Source organism: Tachysurus vachellii, chromosome 3, assembly GCF_030014155.1.
Source record: "Tachysurus vachellii isolate PV-2020 chromosome 3, HZAU_Pvac_v1, whole genome shotgun sequence".
NCBI lineage: Eukaryota > Metazoa > Chordata > Actinopteri > Siluriformes > Bagridae > Tachysurus > Tachysurus vachellii.
The window spans coordinates 15368388-15393861 of record NC_083462.1 but is presented as its reverse complement, the minus strand read 5'-3'; the positions used below and the strand labels follow the sequence as shown (position 1 = coordinate 15393861).

General features: G+C 41.7%; 1 protein-coding gene across 5 annotated transcripts in view; it reads left to right on the top strand.

Annotated features, from left to right (window-relative positions):
- epb41a (erythrocyte membrane protein band 4.1a) overlaps nt 1–19589 on the top strand; it is a 23216-nt gene extending 3627 nt beyond the window's left edge. For 3 of the 5 annotated variants that reach the window (XM_060865959.1, XM_060865958.1, XM_060865960.1), the window contains 20 exons: nt 1330–1730; nt 2029–2448; nt 3919–4023; nt 4639–4681; nt 5339–5414; nt 5798–6016; nt 6347–6434; nt 6662–6814; nt 6919–7016; nt 7239–7414; nt 8548–8798; nt 10656–10730; nt 11124–11153; nt 12662–12724; nt 13333–13506; nt 14769–14897; nt 15026–15112; nt 15187–15267; nt 15351–15474; nt 16067–19589. In XM_060865959.1, the coding sequence (XP_060721942.1) occupies nt 1338–1730; nt 2029–2448; nt 3919–4023; nt 4639–4681; nt 5339–5414; nt 5798–6016; nt 6347–6434; nt 6662–6814; nt 6919–7016; nt 7239–7414; nt 8548–8798; nt 10656–10730; nt 11124–11153; nt 12662–12724; nt 13333–13506; nt 14769–14897; nt 15026–15112; nt 15187–15267; nt 15351–15449 (2760 nt within the window). In that variant the 5' untranslated portion in view covers nt 1330–1337 and the 3' untranslated portion in view covers nt 15450–15474; nt 16067–19589. The remainder of the gene's footprint in view (nt 1–1329; nt 1731–2028; nt 2449–3918; nt 4024–4638; nt 4682–5338; nt 5415–5797; nt 6017–6346; nt 6435–6661; nt 6815–6918; nt 7017–7238; nt 7415–8547; nt 8799–10655; nt 10731–11123; nt 11154–12661; nt 12725–13332; nt 13507–14768; nt 14898–15025; nt 15113–15186; nt 15268–15350; nt 15475–16066) is intronic. The other 2 variants (XM_060865961.1, XM_060865963.1) reach the window with 2 other exon arrangements.
- Nucleotides 19590–25474: the final 5885 nt, after the last annotated feature.

Genomic DNA, 25474 nt, shown 5'->3' with positions numbered 1-25474 from the left:
TCACTGCTTCCACAATGTTCTTCTCGGCTGCTCTGTTTGGCGTCTGGTTTCTTTCTATTTCAGGACTTTCCATGTTGTTGTATTGGTTCTTCTCAATGCTTGTGCAGTGCCTCTGAGGTATTGTTTCTCTTTTCTCAGCTTCAGAATGGTTTGCTTTTCTCACATAGAAAGGCTTCTGGTCAAGTTGTTTGATCCTTTTAACAGCAAATGCAGTCTTCACAGGTGAAACCCATCAGTCAAACCAAGAAACATTCAGAGCTATGAACTGTTTAAATAATCAATCCAACAGGACGCTCCATTGCAACAAGAAACACGTGTCAGTCACAGGTTCCAGTACTTTTGTTCATCTGGAGAATGGGTAGAATCAAATCAAAGGTGTCGTGTTCTAAGTTGTTGAACACGTCTAGATGTAAATATGAGAAAGTCAGGAAAGATGAAATTCTGATCATCACGTGTCTCACGCTCATCTTAATCCAATAGAATTAAAATTAGCCTTAATATTAATATATCTTAATAATATTAATAACGAGCCCAGATAACATGAGGGGGTTGAGTTAGAAAGGGCATCCTGCGTAACAGAAACCCCACCCTAACAGGGACAGAGGAAAGAAGAAGTTATATTCTACAGTTATATACTGGTAGTGTACTTCTCTCAGACATCACCCAGAAGAGAATGAGTTCCTCTGGTCACAATATTACACTCTTTCGGTAGCCAGTGACATTTAGTCTGTTTATAGGATGTTAACAGGCATTTCAAGCTTTTTTCTGCATAGCTGCTCTGCGGTTGATTGGATTACACAATACTACACAAGATCAGTCTTTACCTTCCTACTAGTTTGCGAATGAATGAATAGTTAAAGAAAATGTATTTTCTCTGGGGCTTTTGAACTCTTTCCAAATTAATTGATGCCCCTGGATACCCCACCCCCTTAACCCATTTCACTGGCTCTCATTTGAACTTGCACAAGTGTAATCACTCACATTCTGTTTGCACTCTTCCACATACATGCAGAGCTCTCAGATACCTGTGATTAGCTAGTGTCGCTTTAAATAACTCAACATTAAATCCCATACATTACATCTGTTTATTGTTAGGGATAAACTTTGTTTGCTATATGTTAGCGTGTTGCCGTCCTTTCCACTGACGTGTGTCTGTGTGCCTTAAATACAACCTTTATGATAAAGCATTAAATTAGCTAATTACACAGAATGGACAGAACCGGCCCTACAGACATAGCTTCCCACCGCCATGATGGCATGTCTAGTCCATCAGAACAATGCTGTTTAATTTCTCACTTTCTCACTATTATGGTCTTGTGTGCTTCTCAGTGGTTACCATGACGACAGACAAAGCAAACAGCGGACAGAAAAAGCAGGTCTGTGAGCAGCAACAGGAAGATGGAGAGACTGTGGTGCAAGATGCTGACGCGATCGAGCCCCTTCTGGACGGACCCTCGGGCTCGCCGCTGACTCCTGGAGGCTCAGAGGAGGGACAGCAGCCCAGATCACGCCAGCACGCCTCGACCGGCCGTGGCCTCTCACGCATGTTCTCCTCTCTCCTGAAACGCCGCTCACAGTGCTCAGATGATGAGGGGGTCAAGCTGGAACGAGGCCAAGAGAAAGAGAGCCACCAGGATCCCAAAGCTCCTATCGCAGACCCTGAGCCTGAACTGCGGATTGAGGGAGATGCAGCACTAGATGTGCACTCCATTAGCAGTGCGGAGAACCAGGTAGAGTGTCAATGTGTGTGAGATTACTGAAGGCCTCCTGAATCATAATCTTAGATTTGCTTCATACTTGCTGTTTCTATTCCCAGTAAATAACGTGGCTGTGTGGCTAATGTTAGGTCATTACAAACATTTACATTTAAAGTCTCCACTGAAGTCCAGAATAAGACTCTTTATATTCTAAATTAGAAGGTCCACAGTTGTGTATTTACACATTTATACCCTGCTGAAATGGCTGATCTCCAGATATTTCACTTTTTATTTCCTTTGTTCCTATGCTGTTTTTTTTTTGGTCCAACAGGTCATAGTGGACCAGAAAGATGATGAAGTGAAAGTGGAGAAGAGGGAAAAGAAAGAAAAGAAGCAAAAGAAAGACGAGATGAATAAAAACAGAGACAAGAAAAAGAAAACAGAGAAAGCAAAAAATGTAGAGAAGAAAGAAAAGAAAGAAATGAGGAACAAGGACAAGGTGAAGAAAGACGAAGTGAAGAAAGAGAAGGTGATTGAAATAGAAGAAGACAAAGAGATTGAGGAGCAGCCCAAGCCTGGGGAAGAGGAGACCGAAGCAGCAGGAGCAGGGAAAAGAGAGGGAGATGGAGAACAAGAGAGAAAGGAGAAGATGACTGAGGATGTAAAGCCTGAGAAAAGTCAGCGCAGACCCAGGATCCTGCACTGTAAGGTCACTCTCCTGGACAACACACTGTTTGAGTGTGAACTTGAAGTAAGACACACACACACACACACACACACACACACACAAACACACACAGACACACACAGACACACACATAAACAAACAAACACACACACACGTACGTACACACAGTAAGACACACATAAACACACACACACAAACACACAGTAAGACACACACATAAACACAGACACAAACACACACATACAAACACACACACATTAACACACACATACATAAGCACCCACACAAACACACACACACACATAAACAAACAAACACACAAACACAGTAAGACACACAGGCACACACATAAACAAACAAACACACGCAAACACACACACATAAGCACACACAGTAAGACACACACAAACACACAGTAAGACACACATATAAACGCACACACAAACACACACAAAAACACACTAACAAACACGCACACAAAGCCATACACATATAAACAAACATAAACACACACATAAACACACACAAACACGCAGTAAAACACACAAAAACACATAAACACACACAAAACCAGACACACACAAACACACACACACAAACACACACAAAAACATAAACACACACACACATAAACACACACACATGAAAATACACGCATGAACATACACACATAAACACACACACACATTAACACACACACATTAACACACACACAAGCATGCACACACACATAAACACACACACATAAACACACACATAAACAAACAAACAAACACACACACACATAAACACACACAAACACAGAGTAAGATACACAAAAACATAAACACACACAAAAACACACTAACACACCAACACACACACAAAACCATACACATATAAACAAACACACACATAAACACACACACACAGACACACACATAAACAAACAAACACACGCAAGCACACACAGTAAGACACACACAAACACACAGTAAAACACACAAAAACATATAAACACACACACAAAACCATACACATAAACACACAAACAAAAACATAAACACACAAACACACACACATAAACACACACACATAAACACACACGCATGAAAATACACACGAACATACACACAAACATACACACATAAACACACACAAACACACTTAATAATAACAATAATAGTAATAATAGTAAGACACACAATAATAATAAGAAGAAGAAGAAGAGGAAGAAGACACACACATAAATACACACACATAAATACACACAAGCACACACACATACACACACAAATATACAGTATAAACTCACACACAAACATATATACACACACAAACTAACTTAATAATAATAGTAGTAATAATAATAAGAAAAAGAACACACACACATACACATATAAACACACAAACATACACATACACAAAAACATACAGTATATACACTCACACACACACACACAAACATACACACACACACACACACACAAACACACACACATAATAAGACACATACACACGCAACAGATATGTGTGTGATGTGTTTGTGTTCAGAAACACGCCAAAGGCCAGAATCTGTTTGCTAAAGTGTGTGAGCACCTGAACCTGTTGGAGAAGGACTATTATGGCCTCGCTGTGTGGGAGACACCAGTTATTAAGGTGAACCTTGATCATTATCTACTGTACCTCTGTGTGTGATAATGTTCTGCTCAGGTGTGTCTCTCTTTATCTCTGTACCTCTCTCTTACTCTCTCACTCTCTCTTACTCTTTCTCTCTCTCTCTCTCTCTCTCTCTCTCTCTCTCTCTCTCTCTTACTTTTTCTCTTACTGTCTCACTCTCTCTCACTCTCTCTCTCACACTCTCTCACTTACTCTCTCTCTCTCTCTCTCTCTCTCTTACTCTCTCTCTCTCTGTCTCTGTCTCTCTCTCTGTCTCTCTCTCTATCTCTCTCTCACTCTCTCTCTTACTCTCTCTCTCTCTCTCTCTCTCTCTCTGTCTCTCTCTCTCTCACTCTCTCACTTTCTCTCTCTTAATCTCTCTGTCTTACACTCTCTCTCTCTCTCACACACACACTCAATCAAATTTTCTTAATCTCTCTCTCTCTCTCTCTCTCTCTCTCTCTCTCTCTCTCTCTCTCTGTCTCTCTCTCTGTCTCTCTCTCTATTACTCTCTCAATCTCACTTTCTCATGCTAAATGGCATACTCTATCTCTAACTCTTTCACTCTTCCATTCTCACTCTCACTCTCTCACACTCTCATTCTTGCTCTGTTAGACGTGGCTCGACTTCACAAAGGAGATTCGAAGGCAAGTGCGAGGTGAGACAAGAACTTAAATTAATCACACACACACACACACACAATAAGACACATGCATACACACACTCATAATAATGTCACACACACACATAATAATATACGTACACATACGTACACAGACACTAAAGCACAAACACACACTTAATAAAAACAACACACACATAATAATAACAACATAATAATGACAACACACACAATAATAACACAAACATAATAATGACAACACACACACACAAGTATGACAATAAGAAACACACATAATAATGACAACACACACTTATGACAATAAGGAACACACATAATAATGACACACACAAATAATAAAGCACATAGACACACACAGACACACACACGAAAATACGACACATGATAATAAGACACGTGATAAGACACATACAAACACGGTAATAAGACACGCACACAAACGTGATAACAGGACACACAGACACACACACATGATAATAAGACACACTCAGACACACATGTGATAAGATAAACACACACTCACACATGATAATAAGTCACACACACAGGCATCCACACATAATAAAAAGACACAGTAATAACACACACACAGTTATATATGAATTAATTTCAATAGACTTTTATTTGAATGATTTGATTATTTATGAAATGATTATTATTTATTATATTTAGGAATCAGCTACGATTTTACATTCAATGTGAAGTTTTACCCACCTGATCCAGCACAGTTATCTGAGGACATTACCAGGTACATCTCTCTCTCTATCTCTGTATCTCTCTGTATCTCTCTCTCTCTCTCTCTCTCTCTCTCTCTATATATATATATATATATATATATATATATATATATATATATATATATATATATATATATATATATATATATCTGTATCTCTCTCTCTCTCTGTCTGTCTGTCTCTCTCTCTCTCTGTCTGTCTGTCTCTCTCTCTCTCTATCTCTGTATCTCTCTCTCTCTCTGTATCTCACTCTCTCTCTCTCTCTCTCTCTCTCTCTCTCTCTGTATCTCTGTATCTCTCTCTCTCTCCCTAGTATCCTCTCTCTCTCTCCCTAGTATCCTCTCAATAAGTCAGAGGTTTTTTTTTTTTCCCTTTCTTGCGCTGTTTGCTGCAGGTACTACGTGTGTCTCCAGCTGCGTAAGGACATCATGAGCGGCCGCCTGCCCTGCTCGTTTGTCACTCTGACCCTGCTGGGCTCATACGCTCTGCAGTCTGAGCTTGGGGAATACGACCCTGAGGTCCACGGCACAGACTGCTGCAAGGAGGTCAGGCTTATCCCCAACCAGACAAAGGAACTGGAGGAGAAGATCATGGAGCTCCATCGCACATACAGGTAGCCTTTTAGTGTCCCTCACATGACGGTGAAAATACTTAAAGCATTATATTTAGGGATTAATGAAGGAATTCACTGTCTGTGTTACATTAAGGCAACATTATACAGTACAGACTCGTGTAGATCAGGGCTGAAACGTATCACTATGGCAACATCCACGTCACACGTTCGGAGTCAAGTTGAGTCAGTAAATGAAGATCTCAGTGGATCCTTGATGATTTCTCTCCTTGAGCTGCCCAAGCTGTATTACTCTGAGTAAATGTACTGATAACTCCACTGTGGCTCTTTATTCCTGTATATTTGATCATCTTGTCCTGGGTTCAACTCTAGATCTATGAGTCCTGCTCAGGCTGACATGATGTTCCTGGAGAATGCCAAGAAGCTCTCTATGTATGGTGTAGACCTGCACCAGGCTAAGGTATTGTCCAAAAATCCCTAGTATCCTCTCAATAAGTCAGAGGTTTTTTTTTCAATGCTTGACAAATCCATCAGCATGTTATCTGTTCACACACTTCAATAAAAGAGATCAGACATGAGGAAAATTCTGACATACTACATTAGACATTTTAGGTGTTAGGTGAAGGCTCTGTGTCTGTGGATGTTCTGTATAACTGGACAGGTGTTTAAAGCTTCTCTGTCTCTCAGGATCTGAACGGGGTGGATATCATGCTGGGTGTCTGCTCCAGTGGTCTCATGGTGTATAAAGACAAGCTGAGGATTAATCGTTTCCCATGGCCCAAAGTGCTGAAAGTCTCCTATAAACGTAGCAGCTTTTTTATCAAGCTACGGCCATCTGAGGTACACGGAGCAAAAAGCTCAATATCGTCTCGTTGTTTTATTTTGATGATGTTTAGTTCTGCTCCAGTTCCACCAATATCTGCTCTCTTTTTGGACCGTTCTAGCTGGATCATTATGAGAGTGCTATTGGCTTCAAGCTGCCCAATTACAAAGCTTCTAAGAAGCTTTGGAAAGTGTGTGTAGAACACCACGCCTTTTTCAGGTGAGTAAAAAACGAGACAAACTTTATTACCAGGCTTTAAATTGTAGCCTCTAAATAACAACAGAGAAATGTTCAATGTAGCAGTCTGAGGGTTAACATAGTGGCAATCAACTGAATAAATAAACCTGCATTAGAAAACAGAGTGAGATCAGAAGCATTTAGAAATATTGGAATGGGGATGATGGAGGAGGATTCACATTAAATATGTTCTGTTCTTCCCAGGTTGACGTCTACTGAAGCCGCCACCACACCTAGGAAGATCCTGGCCCTGGGCTCCAAGTTCAGGTATAGTGGACGAACTCAGGCTCAAACTCGGCAGGCCAGCTCCATGATCAACCGCCCTGCACCTGACTTCAAGCGCTTTGCCAATAAGATGGCCTCTCACAGCTTAGATGGAGGTTTGTTTTCTATCTGTCTCTCTTTTATTCCAGACTGATGTAAGTGTCACAAAACTGGGTGTCTTTTATAGATAAAAAACAGACCCAAACTCAGGGATAGTTAAAAAATATCCCTGATTTATTAACATAACAAAACACAAAATGGAAAACATTGAGAAAAGAACAGGGGGAAGGAGGAAAAGAAAGTAACACTCAAAAAAAAAAAATACAACACAGAGACACCAAACAGAGACCACGAATACAACACAATGATTCCCTGGATAAATGGGGAGACATTTAGACACATAAGGAAAAGGGGCAGAGAACAGGGAAGGACTTAAAGGTGGGGTGTCCGTTGTTTGAAAGCCAATGTTGACATTTGAAATCACCAAAACAAACACACCCCTAACCCAAAAGGGGCCCCACCCCTGTTTTGATAGCTCCGCCCACACATACACCAGACAAGTATAACCCAAGTATAACCCAGACAAGTATTATGGCGGAACCTGCTGGGCCAGCTGACCGAGGGTATATTTTTATCAATAAATGAACACCATGAGTAATACTATGGTAATACAAATGTGTTTTTGTAGTACTGTGTGTTGTACTGTGAAGGGTTTCACGCGGAAGACCTTCAGTTCTCGGGTCCTACTTCTTGCCTTATCGTAAGCCTTTCTTTGCTTTCTTTGTTTTTATCCTCCATTTCAATGTTAAAACCGCTTTCTGCTAATGTCACCCATGCGCACTGAACACTCTCTCTGCCCATATTGACAAGACACGCCCCTTTCTGATCATTGGCTACACGTTAGTTTTGTTTTTGTTTTGTTTGATGGACCAAGCAGTTTTCTGAAGCATTTCTCAAACATCGGAGACCCCATCTTTAAGGCTAGGGCGGGTAAACAAAGCACATCTAACATTCCAGCAGGAAATTATCCAAACGTGATCCTGACAGTAAGTCATATTGTTCTCGGCTTCAGACAGTCAGAGAGATGGTTAACAAGATAAGACAGCACTTTATAGATCCTGAGGAGAAATTGGAGCCTTCCAGCAGTATACATATGAGACAAGGCATAAATACACATGAGAAATAAAGTAAGAATTAAATAAAGATTTCTTTTTTCCTTCTGTCCCACAATCTAATCTTCTCCATTCAGCAATGGTGTCCACTTTAAATAAGACAGCACGTCCAGTCAGTGCTCCCATCATGTCTCCTATCTCCATTGGTGAAACAGCTCCTTCTCCCATGGTGACATCAGCCATCCAGGTGGAGCACAAAGGCCTGGGGACACCCACATGTCCACCGTCTCAGTCAGGGGAAAACAAGGTTGAGGTAAAGGCAGAGAGCTGTGTGACTGGGACCTTCAAAATGCAAAGTGTTGCACTCGAGGACACGTCTGAGATCAAGGTACATTATATAAGCTTATTGCGTATTTTTGACAATGCATTCATTGTGACTATTTATTATGTGTTATATTTTAATGTTATTCCTTAAACTAAATATTATTTACATTTTTTTAAGTATAATAAAAGAAAAAGTTGTTTATAATAGATTAGACAAAGCCTGCTGCCGACACACCAGTGTATCTGTGCCAAGAAAGAGATTCTTCTTACTTGTGTTTAGCTTTAGCTTTAACACAGTTAAACCACAATGTTAAGCTCTGACTTGAAGTGATTTTGATGTAGCCTGTACCAGAATGTATACACTGTGCACAGTCAATCTAAAAGGAAGGGAGGCCTGGGGTGTACTGGAAGGTGATGAGCAGTTCATGTGCAGAATGTGCACAATGCCGGTGAAGATGAGTTATTGTAGACACTCTACTACATCGTGCCCAAGCTTCAGCTGATAGGTGGAGGTTGATGGTCGGACATCCCCTTTGATGCCCAACCCCAGTATGCGTCTCAGTTTTGCTAGACTACAGTGTTCAGGTGCTCACCAGTGTCTAGTCCCATTCAGAAGCCACCCTGTTTTATAAAGTTTGGACCAAAGCACAGTGTAAAGGGGAGACCCTAAAGTCAGGACATAATTTATACCCTAAGGTCAGGACAGAATTTAAACCCTAAGGTCAGGACATAATTTAAACCCTAAGGTCAGGACATAATTTAAACTCCAAATATTTCTTTGTTCATAAGAAGGATGGTGGTTCCTTGTCTGATTCCTTGTCTGATTCTGGTGCAGACCAGTGACAATAAAGGCTACTACTGCTTATATCCCACATTTTTTTGAAGAATGCTTTTCAGGGGCAGGTATTCAAGGTCCTACTCTCAGGCCTTTCTCTAGAGCAATGGGTATTTACATGATGCATGCAGTTTGTCTTATCTTGGAGATGTGAGGCTATTGCTATACATAGATGATGGATCCAGAAAACAACTACCCTTGTTCACATTACACCACTCATTCTCACAGTGAACTGGGAAAGACTAAGGTATAGCACTGATCTTCACTATGAAGACAGATTCACTGGGAATATTATCCACCCTGTTGCCTCAGTGTGTGCAACTAAATATTACAGACAGAAATGTATTCCTAGATGAGAGGTTCGCGATCTCTTACTATGTGGATGCATGAGGCACAAAAGGTGAAACCTATTAGAACTAATGTAAGCTTCTCACACCCTCAAAATCCATCATAAATGTTTTGAGACACTGCTCTGCAAGTCCTGTCAGTGACACTTACACAGCATTCAACAATCAAACCAAAAGGTTCTATTTTAGTCCCCCAAAAGGGTCAATAAGACCCTGGCCCACTCTTCTCATGTTACTAGTGGTTGTGACACAATGAGGTTCTCTGTACAGATGAGAATATTGCTTGTGGTACCACGACCAGGTTATCCGTGCTTGTATTTTTAGTCCCTTGGTCCTGGGGGCAGACTGACGACTATGTCATAACAGTCCAGGAAATGCTCTACACTAGAACCCTGGCAAAGGCTCTCGTATGCTGAGAGTCCCTGCAGGAGCTTCAGCTAATTATTCATTTGTCACATCAATATTCCCTGATCTAAGTAGAAATTAGCATACTGGGTGACAAGAGCTAATGAATGGGGTACAAATTCAGTCCTACCAAGATGTGCACATACACAAGAAATATTTTATACCCATGGGCACTGCTCAGAGTTTTTCCAATTCAAGAGGGCAGCTACGTGGGTGTACAGCACCTCGACTAGGTGGTAGAGGTGTAACAGAATGCTAGTAATGAAAATAACTGTGTGAAGTCTGTGTCCTGAGAGAAATAGATACCAGGGTGGGTAATTATGTGCCCCTGCAGATGCTTGTTCGGCGTGAGTGGCGGCATCGTGGTGTCCAGGCAGTGACGACCACTAAAGGGGACAAAATGAGTCAGGTGTGTGCTTCACTTTAAGAAGCTACACTGAATATATGGCAAGAATTGAGAATATCGGCATTTACTCAGACCTTTTACACACAACTGTGCTAAATCTTATGAATATTTTTTCTACATTATTAGATAATTCACATACTATTCACATTTTCAGGTTTTGCAGGATAATAATTATAAAAGTGAGTGTGACAGTCAGAGGCTCCAGATGAACTGTGGAAGATGTTTAGACAAACGTACCAAGCAGCACTGAATGCCATTTGACAAATGTATTTGTTTTACACAGTTTAAACCTTGAGTACATGAAGCTGTGTAGTAATGTAAGTGTTAATGGAGGTTTCATGTATGTGAGAGGCTCTAATATGGCTGTTTGTTCCCTCTCCTTCGGGGCATGTACAGCCCCCACAAGTGATGGTGCGAATGCGCAAGGTTGGCACTTATCCCAACTTCAGGGTTACAGCATGACGAAGAACAACCTTCCTCATCCTCACTGTTGCTGCTTGTCTTTTACCACAGAATAATTTATTATGTTTTATTGTGTTATCTGCTCTGGCTGCGTCTGACTCTGTTCTTACTTGTTCTTTATGGCTGGTTTGTTATTTACACATCAGAATGTAATGAATGATTAATATAGATGCTATGACTGGTCTGTGCATGTGCTTTTGCATATTGCCTGCTGCTGTATACAGGAAAAGCATGTTTATGACTGTAAGAATGAATTTTGTTTGCTTGAGTTTTCTCCCAGACCTGGTGGACGTGTACAGGTGAGGCTGGGGCTGGGAGGGTCGTTGTACCTTCTTCATTTGATTTAACTTTGCATCAGATATATGACGAATTTTAAATAGACGTTTTTGTAGTGTACTGACAAGCCGTCGGGTGAGTTTAAAAAGTTTGTTCTAATGAACTAACAGGATGCATTTGTCACATTATTAAATGCTGGCGTCATACATAATGTCTTTCTGAGCTCCAGTACCTGTCTATGGAGGACAACAAGGGACATAAACAAACAATAAGCCAAAAGTGGTAAATACACAAGATAAATTAAAGGAAATACACTTTATGGCCAAAAATATGTGCACCCTTAACCATCACACCCATATGAGCTTGTTGAACATCCTGGTCCAAATTTAATGCCCTGTTCTAATGAGCTCCACTCTTCTGTGAAGGCTTTCCACTAGATGTTGGATTGTGGCTGTGAGGATTTGTGTTTATTCAGCTACAAGATCATTAGTGAGATCAGACACTGATGGTGTAAGAGTGAGGAGGTCTGGGGTTCAGTCAGTGTTCAGTGGGGTTGAGTCAGAGTCAGGGCTCTGTGCAGGACACTCGAGAACTTCACTCCAACGTGATTTGAGGAATTACTGGGACGATTTCCAGCAAGACTACCAGAGGGGGTGCTTTCAGGTGTTTAGCTACAGCTGGTTAATGTCATTTGTCACCTGTTTCCTATTATCCCTGATATGTTGCCATATTTATACGTGTTTATGTTGTCCTGGTGTATCTGTCAGTGTCTCCTTTGGTTTTGTTGCTCTTGGTGGCGTTTCCCAGAGAACGTAACACTTTAACAAACCATGTCTTTATGGAGCTCAGGGGCTTTGTGCACAGGTCAGGGTGCACATACTTTTGGTCATATAGATTTTGATGAGACACATGTTGATGAGTAAAGGCCATAAATAAATAAGACATGTTTCATTAAGCAGGAGAAACACTTTATTGTGTCATTATTGTGTATGTACACTTGTTAGTGTTCCCTCCTGCCTCAGCACCGTACACCGCTTCACTACACTGAACACTGCACTGAACACTGATCACATCTCCATCACATTTCACACTGAATGCTCACTGCAGCTCAAACAGCCTGTGATTCCTCACTTATTACAATCCACACTGACAAGCTGTGATCACTCGCTTCTCTTCTCTATTATTGTTCTTTGCAGAAACGAGCGAAAAAAATTGAGGGCGAAACTCTTTATACCAGACATAGCAATTTAATGTTGGAGGTTTGTATTTATCTCTCTCTCTCTCTCTCTCTGTCTCTCTCTCTCTTTCGGTCTCTCTCTCTGTCTCTCTCTCTCTCTCTCTCTCTCTCACACATCTTTTCACTGTGTGTTGTTTTTTCTTTCCCATGTTCTGTAGCTTGACCCAAAACACTTTGCATGCACAGTTTACCTCAGAAATTCTAAAGCAAGTATCTGTTTCTTTTGCTATTTTTCTTTCTCATTTAAACCTCAATCTCTGTGCTCATCCTCCATTGGATAAGGAGGTCATTACACTGTGTGATCCGTCCTCTCTAATCCATAAGTGTGTGTCTTGAGTCATCACTGGTCCTCCATCAGTCCTTCAGTGTTTTCTCCATCAGGCTCAGGACAGTCTGATTGTGTTGGAGCTGCTGGTTATTCTGTAGACAGGAGAAGTTTATTCTTTAATGATCCAGTGTTCTGTGTCTGTGTACATGAGGATGTCTCGTGCTGTACATCCACATTGTCACCGACATGTGAACCTGCTTCAGAGTATAGCATTTAACTGAAGAATCTCTGATAGAAATGAATACAGAAAGATAACGCATATCATCTCTTTTTTCTTCCTTCTCTCATGATCATATTTCTAGGATCTGGATAAGACTCAGTCAGGGATTATGCGTCACCACAGCAGTATCAGTGAGCTCAAGCGCAGCTTCATGGAGTCGGTCCCCGAGCCACGGCCCAGTGAGTGGGACAAGCGTCTGTCCACAAACTCGCCTTTCCGCACAGCCAGCATCAATGGCCAGATGCAGCCAGATGTGGTGAGTAGGATGCTAAATAACATTATAACAGTATCAGTGTCAGCAGTCTGTACTGATCTGGGACAAAAAATCACTGGAGAAAAAGGCAAAAATATCTCTGGTAATATTTGACCAGATTTACTTGCGTTCGGGTCATTATAAGGACGATACTTAGGTGTATGCTTGATTGAATGATTGGTTGGTTGGTTGATTTTTTTCAATCTATCTGTATGTGTATTACTTTATAATGTGTTATGAGTACAATATGGATATTCATATGGATGAGTTACATCCCAATATGGATATTCATATGGATGAGTTACATCCCTGGAGTAATAATCCCCTCATCATGTCCCTTAGACCAAAGACTAAAGACATTTCACCTCAGATTTGTCAGGTGTTCTGTTTAAACCTCATAGATCTGCACTTTTCCCAGCTCTATCCATCCCCACCGGTCATCTCACTGGTGTGTTACGCTGCTCAGACCCGACCCTGCCTCGTTTACACCATTAGTGTTCAGTTCTGTATAAATAAAGCTGAAACTCCCCTGAAAGGTTTTTTTTTTTATAAATTCTATTTCATATTTCTCACCCAAGTTCACCCATGAGACTGCACTGCAGGCAGCTGTACAGCAGGTGGAGCTATTCAGTTAAAACGAGCTCGTTGTCCCTCTGGGCTCATGCGCTGTCCATAATGTGCTTCTGGTTTCAGTTGTTTACTTCTTTTACTTCCTAAAGAGTGTTCCCTAAAGTTAATTCGGCTTGTAAATCCGAGCAAAAAAACCACCCTGCAGATTTAAGTCATGGTGAAGATCTGGATGTTAACATCCTTTAACCTAAATAACCTCCTTCATGTACAGTATCTTCAGTAGTAATAGCAGTTTGTGTTATAATACTTGATTCTTCTTGAAGTTACCAGAATGAAACCCATGTGATGTTTAAATAATGTGTTTAGGTGACATGTGCTACAGGAAGCCTGATGCTGCCTTCACACATGTAGTCTCTGAACACAGGATAAGGATATTTAGCAGATTGACAAAACATATATAAAGAAAGTCATATGGAATATAAAAAAGCTCTGAGCCTGCCTCTTTTATATCAGCAATATCTCACAGGTCCCTGGAGAACCTCCTGTCCAAAACATGGTACTTCAACACCGTGTTAATTACCAGCCCTGGGGTGTGGATTAAGAACCTCGGGGCTAAACGATCAGCTGGGATTTCAGTAATGTGTGTAGAATTTTAGACCATCCTGAAGGTCATCCTCCACTCTGTTTGTTAACAGACTCCTCTAGTGAAGACACACACAGTCACCGTCTCTGACGTGAGCAACTCCCCGATCAGTGAAACTGCCACCAAGGAGGGGCCGATAATGCACACCGAGACCAAGACCATTACATATGAATCTGCTCAAGTAAGGGAAACTTGGTGACAGTTTGTGTTCTTAGTGTTAGTGTGTGTGGAGTGTTATTCTGTGTAGAGTCAATATATCTAAATGTTTGAGAACGCTATGAGAAGAAGTGTCCATGTTGTTTCTTGTAGCCCAATGAGAACATCGGGATGCTGCTCAACGCACAAACCATTACCTCTGAGACCTTAAGCACCACAACCACTACACAGATCACCAAGGTGAGGGACTTCGTATGCTGGCTTTAAGGAAATGTTCCTTTTCTTCGGCTAAACTGTCCGTTATATTTTTTCAGATGGTGAAAGGAGGAATCTCTGAAACCCGAATTGAGAAGCGGATTGTGATCACCGGGGACTCTGAGATTGACCATGATAAGGTTCAGCGAATATTCTGTTAGTTAGTTCTAATTACTTCAGCTGTTACTCATTATAAATATTAATAGATTTTTTTTATTTTTAGGCTTTGGCTCAGGCAATAAAGGAGGCAAAGGAGCAGCACCCAGACATGTCTGTTACTAAAGTTGTAGTGCATCAGGAAACAGAGATCACCCCAGATTAAAGTCTACTCCATAAACCACATACAGGTGAAGACAGATTTATCACAATGACGTCAGATAACTGATAAATACAATACAGTGCCCTGTATCCTGATGCCCTCACACTGTGCCACGGTCCTGTCGTGATTTAAACACATCTGTGTTGGTTACCGCTGCATGGTTCGTGTTAAGGCAGGTAACGTGTAATGTACGAGGAGGGAGAAAGAAAGAAAAAAAAGGACTTGGTGGTAGAGCCATGTGTGTGTAATTGAGGAACTGTTTGTGTGAGGTGTGGTGTGTCTGGCATGGTTTAGTGCCCTGCCATGGTGCTGTGTATACACTTAACTCTCTCTCTCTCTCTCTCTCTCTCTCTCTCTCTCTCTCTTGAGCTGATCACACAGCCTGTGCGTGCAAAGCCATGGCTCTGGATGACTTCTACTGTTAATCAAACATGTGTTGTTTACTTTAGTGCTTTAGTCTCAGGATGTGCAGAGGATTTTTTTATCGTTCGGTATCCTGTTGTCGTAGCACGTTTTGTGTCTAGACTTTCATCTCTTTCATCTCTTTCTTCCTCCATCACTACATGTGTGTCGCATTTATTGCTTTGGTGCATAACGTGCCTGGGAACTCTTTTCCACAGAAATCCATCCCTGATTCACGTCCTCACCAGACTGATGCTGAGCTCCAGACAGCTTCAACCACAGCCTCCTGTGACCAGCAGGAGGAACATGACGGATCACCTCCAGACTGTCTGTTCCATCGGATTCAACCTTCTACTGGAATGCGCTCTTCTGTAGCACCTCTCTGTCTGTCTCTCTCTCTCTCTGTCTGTCTTTCTCTCTCTCTCTCTCTCTCTCTCTCTCTCTCTCTCTCTCTCTCTCTCTCTCTCTATCTCTCTCTCTCTCCAGCTGAATGTTTCATGTCAAATTGTTATAACAAAACCTGTCTTTTAATGCAATTTTAAATATAGATTTTAGCGGGTTTGATAAACGGTAGGTTTTTAATACGTTTTTAAATCATAAGTGGTTTTTAGGGTTTTGTCACATGAAACAAAGGAGCAGCGGCATCAGAAATTAGTTTCGGTTGTTTGTCTTGTGTTAAAGAATATCGATTATTGTGAACAAGTTCTTCTCTTTCTTCTTCTTAATAACTTTTATCTTCTCTTTAGTTTTTGCTTCACTTCATTTCACTTTTTACGGTTCTTAGAGACAGCCTGCTCTTTTTTTTCATGCAGATTTTAATGAGTCTAAGTTGTTTTCCCCTACTAACAACCAAGTGCATTACCCAGGAAGATTCTTGTACACACACACACACACAGACCTTCCAACAGTCACAGAGTGAATTATGATGTAGTTTGTGTTATAGACGTCACTGCCATACAGCCATCTTTCCTCATCTTCTTTTAGTCTTGTAGATGTTTGACTGTGCTCTCTTAGTAACAGCTTTATGTTCCCTGTCCTTCAACGCTGGTATAATTTACTGTTCAAAAGCGTAAATTTCCTACCTTTTCCCCATCCACGTGATGCGACTGCTTCATTAGTTGAATTCCCTCACTAGCTTGCTAGCCTCTCACTAGGTGGAGTCTTTCCCAATATCCCATGGCGTTTCCACTGTCTGGAATGTTTAGCTGGGATGTGAACATGTGCCACTACAGGTTCACATTCTCATTCCTCTAAGTATTTCCATCCTAAGCACCCACAAACATCACCATCAGGCAGACTTGTGGCCTGTGGTTACATTCTACGCAGATATGTTTTGCTGCCACATCTTAACATATACTGTCCTCAGTCTTGGCATGGATCACCTTAAAGAAGCAACTTTGTCCAGTGGTACGCTGTTTGCACACAGAGCAGAAGCGGTAATGGTTCTTGTACTGGATTAAGCACTGATACCCCTGTTGGGGAGTTGGTTGAGGCCTCGCTCTCATCTGTGTGGTATCTGGGCTAGGATATGGGGTGACTCATAAGTCAGGTGTCAGTGGCACAGTCCATCTTGTAAAACAGTGCAACACACCACTGAAGAGTCTGGCCGTTACGGGGAGACAGCTGTTAAAGGGATGCTTTACAGCTGAAAGTATCACCACTTGGTAGCAACACCATTAGATCCGTGGCCCTGTTGTCCTTTTTGCAGCAGTAGAAACTCCAGCTCCACTGATGTCCCCAGACATTTTCAGGTCTCATGGTCATGACAGTGTCAGACCCCGGCAAACTCACCACTCTAACCTTTCCTAAGAAGCAATCACAAAAGGTATACTCTATTGTCCAGGACAAGTGGTTCTCCTCAGTATTTTATCTTGTTCAGAAGGCCGGAAAGGGCTTTAAAGTCCTTCACGTTAACATCAGCATGCTAAGACAAATGTAATTCATGCTGTACGGCCACATGACTGGCTCAAACCAGTGGATCCTCACAGTGCATGTTTCTCAAGTCCCCTCACCTCAGAACACAAGCAGCAACACATGTCCTTCAGCAGGACAGTCCAGAGTTATCATTCAGACCTCGGAAGAAGATTCCAGGGAATGATGGCTGTATTAGAACAGTCTTTGTGTCTTTGCTGGATGGTCTCAGTATTGAAAGTATTTGAGCAGACTAATTGACTGTTTTTTTTCTTCCAAAGTTTGAACAAAATAATTGGCTACACTATATAGGCAAAAGTATGTGCACCCTGCACATCACACTGATATGTGGTTCTTCTCCAAACTGTTTCCATAAATTTGGAAACATACAATTGTATTTTGTGTCTTTTCACCATTACTGCTCTTGTCTCTGAATGAGCACAAACCCCACAGTCAGATTCCAAGATCTAAGGAAAGTCTTCCCAGAAGATTAAAGCTCATAATAACAGGAAAGGGAATAAATCTGATGGTCCGATGTCCACAAACATCTGGCCATATAGTGGCTTTTTATTTTTGTGTTAAAGAATGTGTCATTGCCTTTCTGTCTGAAATTAAATTTCCAGATTCAGATTTTTAGGTGAAACTGTAGGATGCACCAGCTCTCGTGACTGAGTGGGTGATTTGTTAAATCATGGAATCGCCTTAATGATGGATGGATGATACGATGTCTATGGCACTGACTCTGAGCTTGTTCCATCATCTTCATCTCTGGACTCACAAAATGAGTTAGGATCAGACTTTGACCTGATTCTAAAAATGTGTAGAATTTGCATTAAATACTTTCAGAGAAACAAAGACTAGTGAACCCAAATTCTTTGCCATTTGACTTTCCACTGCCATGCCTTGACTGTGCTAGTCAGCTAGTCCGCTAGCATGCACACGTGCACAATACAAACAAAAATAACACTCAGATAAATAACAGCTCAAAACACTCACTAAAGTTAGTAGAATTAAAGCCAAAACAGAGTAACATTACTGATTCAAGTGAATAAACGGTGCTCAGAGTTACTCGTCTATAAAATGTTTACCATCTTCATCATTAGAATTTCATTTGATTGGCAATTCGTTATTAATGTTAAAGATATTGTTAGTTTTTTTGTGGGCTGCTGCCCCACTACAAATGAACCAAACTCCAGCACAGTTTAAAACTTCTTTGATTTTTTTGATAAAGGTATAAATAGGATTTTGTAAGGAAACCTAAGTGTTATGTGCTTTCTGGTGTTTGACGTTTCTCCCTTTCTGCTCCTGTGGATGGAGACGTTTAATGCAAGGTTTCTGTTCCTCCTTTTTTAGCTCATATGCTGAATGAACTCTAATTCAGTCTCATTGTACGTTTCACTTTCAAAAATGCAGCAAAATGTTGGATTTCGTTCCCTGTTTGTTCCATTTCACTGCTTTACATAGACTTAAAGAGACTGGCTGTATAAATAATATTTAATACTGCTAATACAGTGGCCCAGACTCACTAAAGTGAATCATGGAAGTCTGGAAGTCTGGTATTGATGGGTTTTTCTACAGCTACACAACAGATCTATGGTCAGGTATCTTTCCTCACACCACAGACTGTAGTGAATCTCGTGCTTATGCTTAAGTCTTATTTCAATGTCCTTATTTTCAGCATTTCACTGCAAACCTAAAGCCTTTATTACTTTTGACTTTTCGTTGTTTCCGATGGTCGCGTTGTAATTAGACTCCTGAATATTTTGTAATGTGTTTTGATTGATCTGTGATGTTGTGTAGAATGATTTACATATTTTTAAATAAAAGTAGTACAACACTGAATGGAGACCAAGGTGAACTTAATGATTTCTGTCTTTGTCTTTGAGTAAAACATTTCATTTAGACTGCATAATAAAATGCTTTCATATGAGAATAATATGATTAAAATGCAGTGATTTATTCAAACCATAGTGCATAGTTAAAGGTGGCGTCACCGATTTTTGAGAAATGCTTCAGAAAACTGAGTCGGGCCAAATACTAAACAAAAACAAAACAAACGTGTAGCCAATGAGCAGAAAGGGGCGTGTCTTGTCAATATGGACGGAGAGAGTGTTCAGTGCGCATGTGTGACATTAGCAGAAAGCGGTTTTAACATTGACATGGAGGATAAAAACAAAGAAAGTGAAGAAAGGCTTACGGTAAGGTAAGAAGTAGGACCGTGTTAATATAGGATCAGCTTTCCAGCGCTGGAGAGAACTGAAGGAGCGGGAAGTTGGCCGCATATTCACAGATGGGAGTTTCCCAAGTCAATAACTCCTGAGCTAAACGCTGTTACTACACAAATAACTCCTCTTTTCTATCGTAGTAATATACTGTAGAGCTACAACCGCGTTTTGCTAGTAACAGTGTTTAGCTCAGGAGTTATTGACTCGGGAAACACCAATCTGTGAATATGCGGCCAACTTTACTTAAGACACCAAGGGGCTTTTTTCCTTCTCGATAGGTGAGTAATGTTGGTTTTGCTTTGTTTCACAGAACTAATATATGCCGTCCTTTGCATGATTATGCTTGTGTGTCATTTTTGCTTGTGTGTTTATATGCAATCGTATTGTTCTTCCCTTCAGCTATGATAAAGACACATTTCTTTCCATTAGCTGCCGGGGTTACGTATGTATGTGTGGGTGGAGCTATCAATACGGGGTGGGACCCATTTGGGTTAGGGGCCTGTTTGTTTTGGTGATTTCAAATGTCAACATTGGTTTTCAAAAATCGGAGACCCCACTTTTAACATCCATATCCTGTTGCTCTCTGTTGTATAACTTTAGGACTGTAATTGGCTGCAGCACAGTCGTGCTCATGGAGCTTTCATCATTAGGCTTCAATTCAGATTCTTCACTCAGATCGGATGCGCCTGATCGTGTCCTTATCTGCACGTGTGCGTCTATTTCTTGAGCAATTCATTTGAACACTAGTAGGATTCTGAATCACTTATCAGATATGCTACTGATCTAGGACGGCATATAAAAGTGACTCAGGTCTAAGGTGAAAACATCAGACTTTTGTGTCCAAGCAGTTCTGAAGAAAATCACATATGTGTTCCGTTAAGACACATCAATGGAATTAGATCTGATAACATGGACAGGTGTAGTGGGATCATGTGCTTTAGTGTGCTTTATTTGAATGTATTGTCTTCTGGTAAAGTAGGTTCCTTACTTTTGTGTACTATCTGTTTAACTCGCTTTATTCTAGAGTAGTAAGATTTGAATTCTGTTATATTCTATAGCATTGTTGATCTTATAGTGTTAGTATTTGCTTAGTTGTTCTCTTAGCTGATTAATCAGGAGCAGTTTCAGTCTCCCTTAAGGTGTGAATTGTGAGCAGGACTTACTCATTTAAATTGAAGGTTTGTATCTCTCTAACACATTGTAACACAAGTGCCTAGTACTGTTTGACATATTCTACCACACCATATATTAAATCTTACTCTTGGCTGACTGCAGATATGTGCCTCAAACCCATCTCTGTAGTCACCTCTTACTGTCACAGACGCTCTCGTCCACAGAGCAGAGGTCACAATCCCAGTAACCTCATCTACCCCCCTCTGTTTTGTAAGTCTCAAACAGTGGTGGTAGGTGGGCTCTGGAATTGCCAGTCTGCTGTAAAGAAAGCTGATTTTATCTCTGCTTTAACTTCCCATTACTCCTTTGATTTTCTCACACTAACAGAGACCTGGATATCCCCACAGAACACTCTGTCTATGCTTTCTCTCACTCACCACGAGAAACGGGCAGGGGTGGTGGTACAGGTTTATTGTTGTCAAAGAGATGGTGCTTTACACCTCTCATCTTGTCTCATTTAACCATCTCCTCTTTTGAATTTCATGCCATTTCCGTCATATCTCCAATCAACCTTGTTATCATTGTTGTCTACCGTCCTGGACCCTAGGAGACTTCCTGTAAGAAATGGACACACTGCTAACTGCTTTGCCTTCCCACAGCACCCCTCTGACAGTACTTTCATTCCTCTGACAAGCTTCAATCTTCTTCCCTCCTGACTCTCCTGGACTCATTCGCCCTGACACTCAACATCTACATCCCCACACACAAAGGAGGCAATGTCCTGGACCTGGTTTTCACCCATCCATCTCCAGCTACGGACGTGACTGCTACCCCACTACACGTCTCCGATCATCAACTGGTATCCTTCAGCATCACTCTCCCTATCCTACCTAAAACTACCTCTCACCCCCTTGCTCTTACCCGCCACAACCTTCACTCTGTCTCCCATTCTTCTGTAGCTTCTGGGACTCTTTCTTCTCTTCCTGATCCTGACTCTTTTTCCTCACTACCCTTGGAGTCAGCCATAGATACTTTCCTCTCATCTCTTTCCTCAACTATGGACTTCCTCTGCCCTCTGTCCACTAAACCCAAGAAAACTTCTTGTTCTGCTCCTTGGATTTCAGATGTGCTGCGCAACAATCAAAGAGAAATAAGATCATCAGAGAGAAAGTGGAAGAAATCAAAAACTTTATGCAGATCTTGATTCTTACCGAACACTCCTGGCCAAGTTCTCCTCAGATGTGACTTCTGCCAAGACTTCCTTCTACAAGGAAAAGCTTGAAGCTTCCTCACATGACCCTTGGAAATTCCACAACATCATATCCAAGCTTCCTCACATGACGGAAGGTCCACATATCATCTCTTTTCTATTCAACCCCCGGCTCCACCTGCTTTATCCTCCCTGACTGCAGAAGACTTTGCTTCTTTCTACCATGAGTAGATTGAGGAAATCTTCAGGACCTTCACTTCTGCCCCGACTGCACTTTCATCTCAGAGTATGGATTCCCCTATTCCTTTGTTGTCGCATTTCTCAACTGTAGCAGCAGAAGAGATTATACAACTCATCCAGTCTTGCAATCCTACCACCTGCCCATTGGATCTACTCACTTCCACTATGCTCCAGACCATCTCACAAGACCTTCTGCCCTTCATTACCACTATTGCCCCTTTTCCACCGAGGCAGTTTGAGTGCTGGTTCAGAGCCAGAGCCTAATTTAGAACCAGTTCTTTCTTTTTCGACACCCAAAGCACCGGCTTTGAACCAGGAAAAGTGGTTCTTAAGTAGCACCAATACGTTGCTGGTCTAGACTTAAGAACCGCTTGCGTCAGGGGCTGTGGGTGGGGCTACTATTAGCACATTTGATAATATACCTTAAGTATACTAATGTTTAATACACATTTACTTTACCGCGATATGATACATTATCAGCACACATGATAGTAGGTAGCTACATGCTAAGGCTAACTTTTTTCTGTGTTAATGATAAAATAACGTTATGTACTTTCTCGATAACAACCTCCGTTTATACAGATTACACGGAGCTGCACGTACACGTTGGATTCGCCGTGTTTGGATGCTAATTTAGGTTCACAAAGCCATGAGCATTAACAGTAAAGCAACATCCGCCATTGTTGATGTGTTTGTGTTTGCCGCTGCTGCGCTAAAGTTGCTGGGACACGTGACACATATACAGTGATGTCAGACTCGGCTCTGTGATGGCTCTCTAGCTGGTGGAAAGGCAAACCGGTTCTTAGAAGGTTTGCAAGTGGAACCAACTTTGAACCAGCACCAGCACTAGCTCTGAACCAGCACCCAGTTCTTTTTGGTGGAAAAGAGGCATATGATCAATAGATTGGTCAGGTCACCTGGTCAGGTACCAACTACTTTCAAGAGAGTAAGGGTTTTTCCTTCATAAAGAAACCTGCTCTGGATCCATCAGACATCAGTAACTACAGACCGGTATCACTTCTCTCGTTTCTTTCAAAAATTCTGTAAGCATTGTTTATAACCAACTGTCTGTCTATCTCTTACAGAACAACCTCCAACATCCCAACCAGTCTGGCTTTAAAGCAGCTCATTCCACAGAGACAGCCCTTTTGGTCTCTGAGAAACTACATGTTGCTAGATCAGCCAAACTGTCAGCCATCCTTATCCTCCTTGACCTTTCAGCAGTGTTTGATATGGTCAACCACAAGACTCTCTTGTCCACCATCAGGAGTCTTGGGATTTTCAGATCAGCTTGGGAATGGTTTGCTTGGTACCTGGAAGGATGCTCCTATCAGGTGACATGGAGGGGAGTGACACCTGCTCCACGCAGATGGAGTAGATGTCTACTCTTCTCGACTCATTTGCCCTGACACTCAACATCTACATCCCCACACACAAAGGAGGCAATGTCCTGGACCTGGTTTTCACCCATCCTTCTCCAGCTACAGACGTGACTGCTACCCCACTACACGTCTCCGATCATCAACTGGTATCCTTCAGCATCACTCTCCCTATCCTACCTAAAACTACCTCTCACCCCCTTGCTCTTACCCGCCACAACCTTCACTCTGTCTCCCCTTCTTCTGTAGCTTCTGGGACTCTTTCTTCTCTTCCTGATCCTGAGTCTTTTTCCTCACTACCCTTGGACTCACCCACAGATACTTTCCTTTCATCTCTTTCCTCAACTATGGACTTCCTCTGCCCTATGTCCACTAAACCCAAGAAAACGTCTTGTTCTGCTCCTTGGATTTCAGATGTGCTGCGCAACAATCGAAGAGAGCTAAGATCATCCGAGAGAAAGTGGAAGAAATCACAACTAGATGCAGATCTTGATTCTTACCGAACACTCCTTGCCAAGTTCTCCTCAGATGTGACTACTGCCAAGACTTCCTTCTACAAGGAAAAGCTTGAAGCTTCCTCACATGACCCTTGGAAATTCCACAACATCATATCCAAGCTTCCTCACATGACCCTTGGAAATTCCACATCATCATCTCTTCTCTGCTCAACCCCCCAGCTCCTCCTCCTTCATCCTTACACTTACATCTCAGAGTATGGATTCCCCTACACCTTCATTGTCACATTTCTCAACTGTAGCAGCAGAAGAGCTTTTACAACTCATCCAGTCCTGCAATCCTACCACCTGCCCATTGGATCCACTCTCTTCCACTAGGCTCCAGACCATCTCGCAAGACCTTCCGCCCTTCATTACCACTATCATCAATCGATCCATAGCATCTGGTCAGGTACCAACTACTTTCAAGAGAGCAAGGGTTATTCCCATCCTAAAGAAACCTGCTCTGGATCCATCAGACATCAGTAACTACAGACCGGCATCAAAAATTCTTGAACTCATTGTCTATAATCAACTGTCTGTCTATCTCTCACAGAACAACCTCCAAGATCCCAACCAGTCTGGCTTTAAAGCAGCTCATTCCACAGAGCCAGCCCTTTTGGATGTCTCTGAGAAACTACATGCTGCTAGATCAGCCTAACTGTCATCCGTCCTTATCCTCCTTGACCTTTCAGCAGCGTTTGATACGGTCAGCCACATGACTCTCTTGTCCACCCTCAGGAGTCTTGGGATTTGTGGATCAGCTTGGGAATGGTTCGCTTCCTACCTGGAAGGACGTTCACATCAGATAACATGGAGGAGAGTGACATCTGCTCCATGCAGACTCTCCACTGGCGTCCCACAGGGCTCAGTACTTGGTCCTCTTCTTTTCTCCCTGTATACTCACTCTCTTGGGGAAGTTATTTCCTCACATGATTTCTCTTACCACTGCTATGCTGATGATACACAACTTATCTTCTCTTTCCCACCCTCAGACGCCACAGCTTCTGTTCGGATCTCAGCATGTCTGGCAGAAATTTCATCATGGATGACT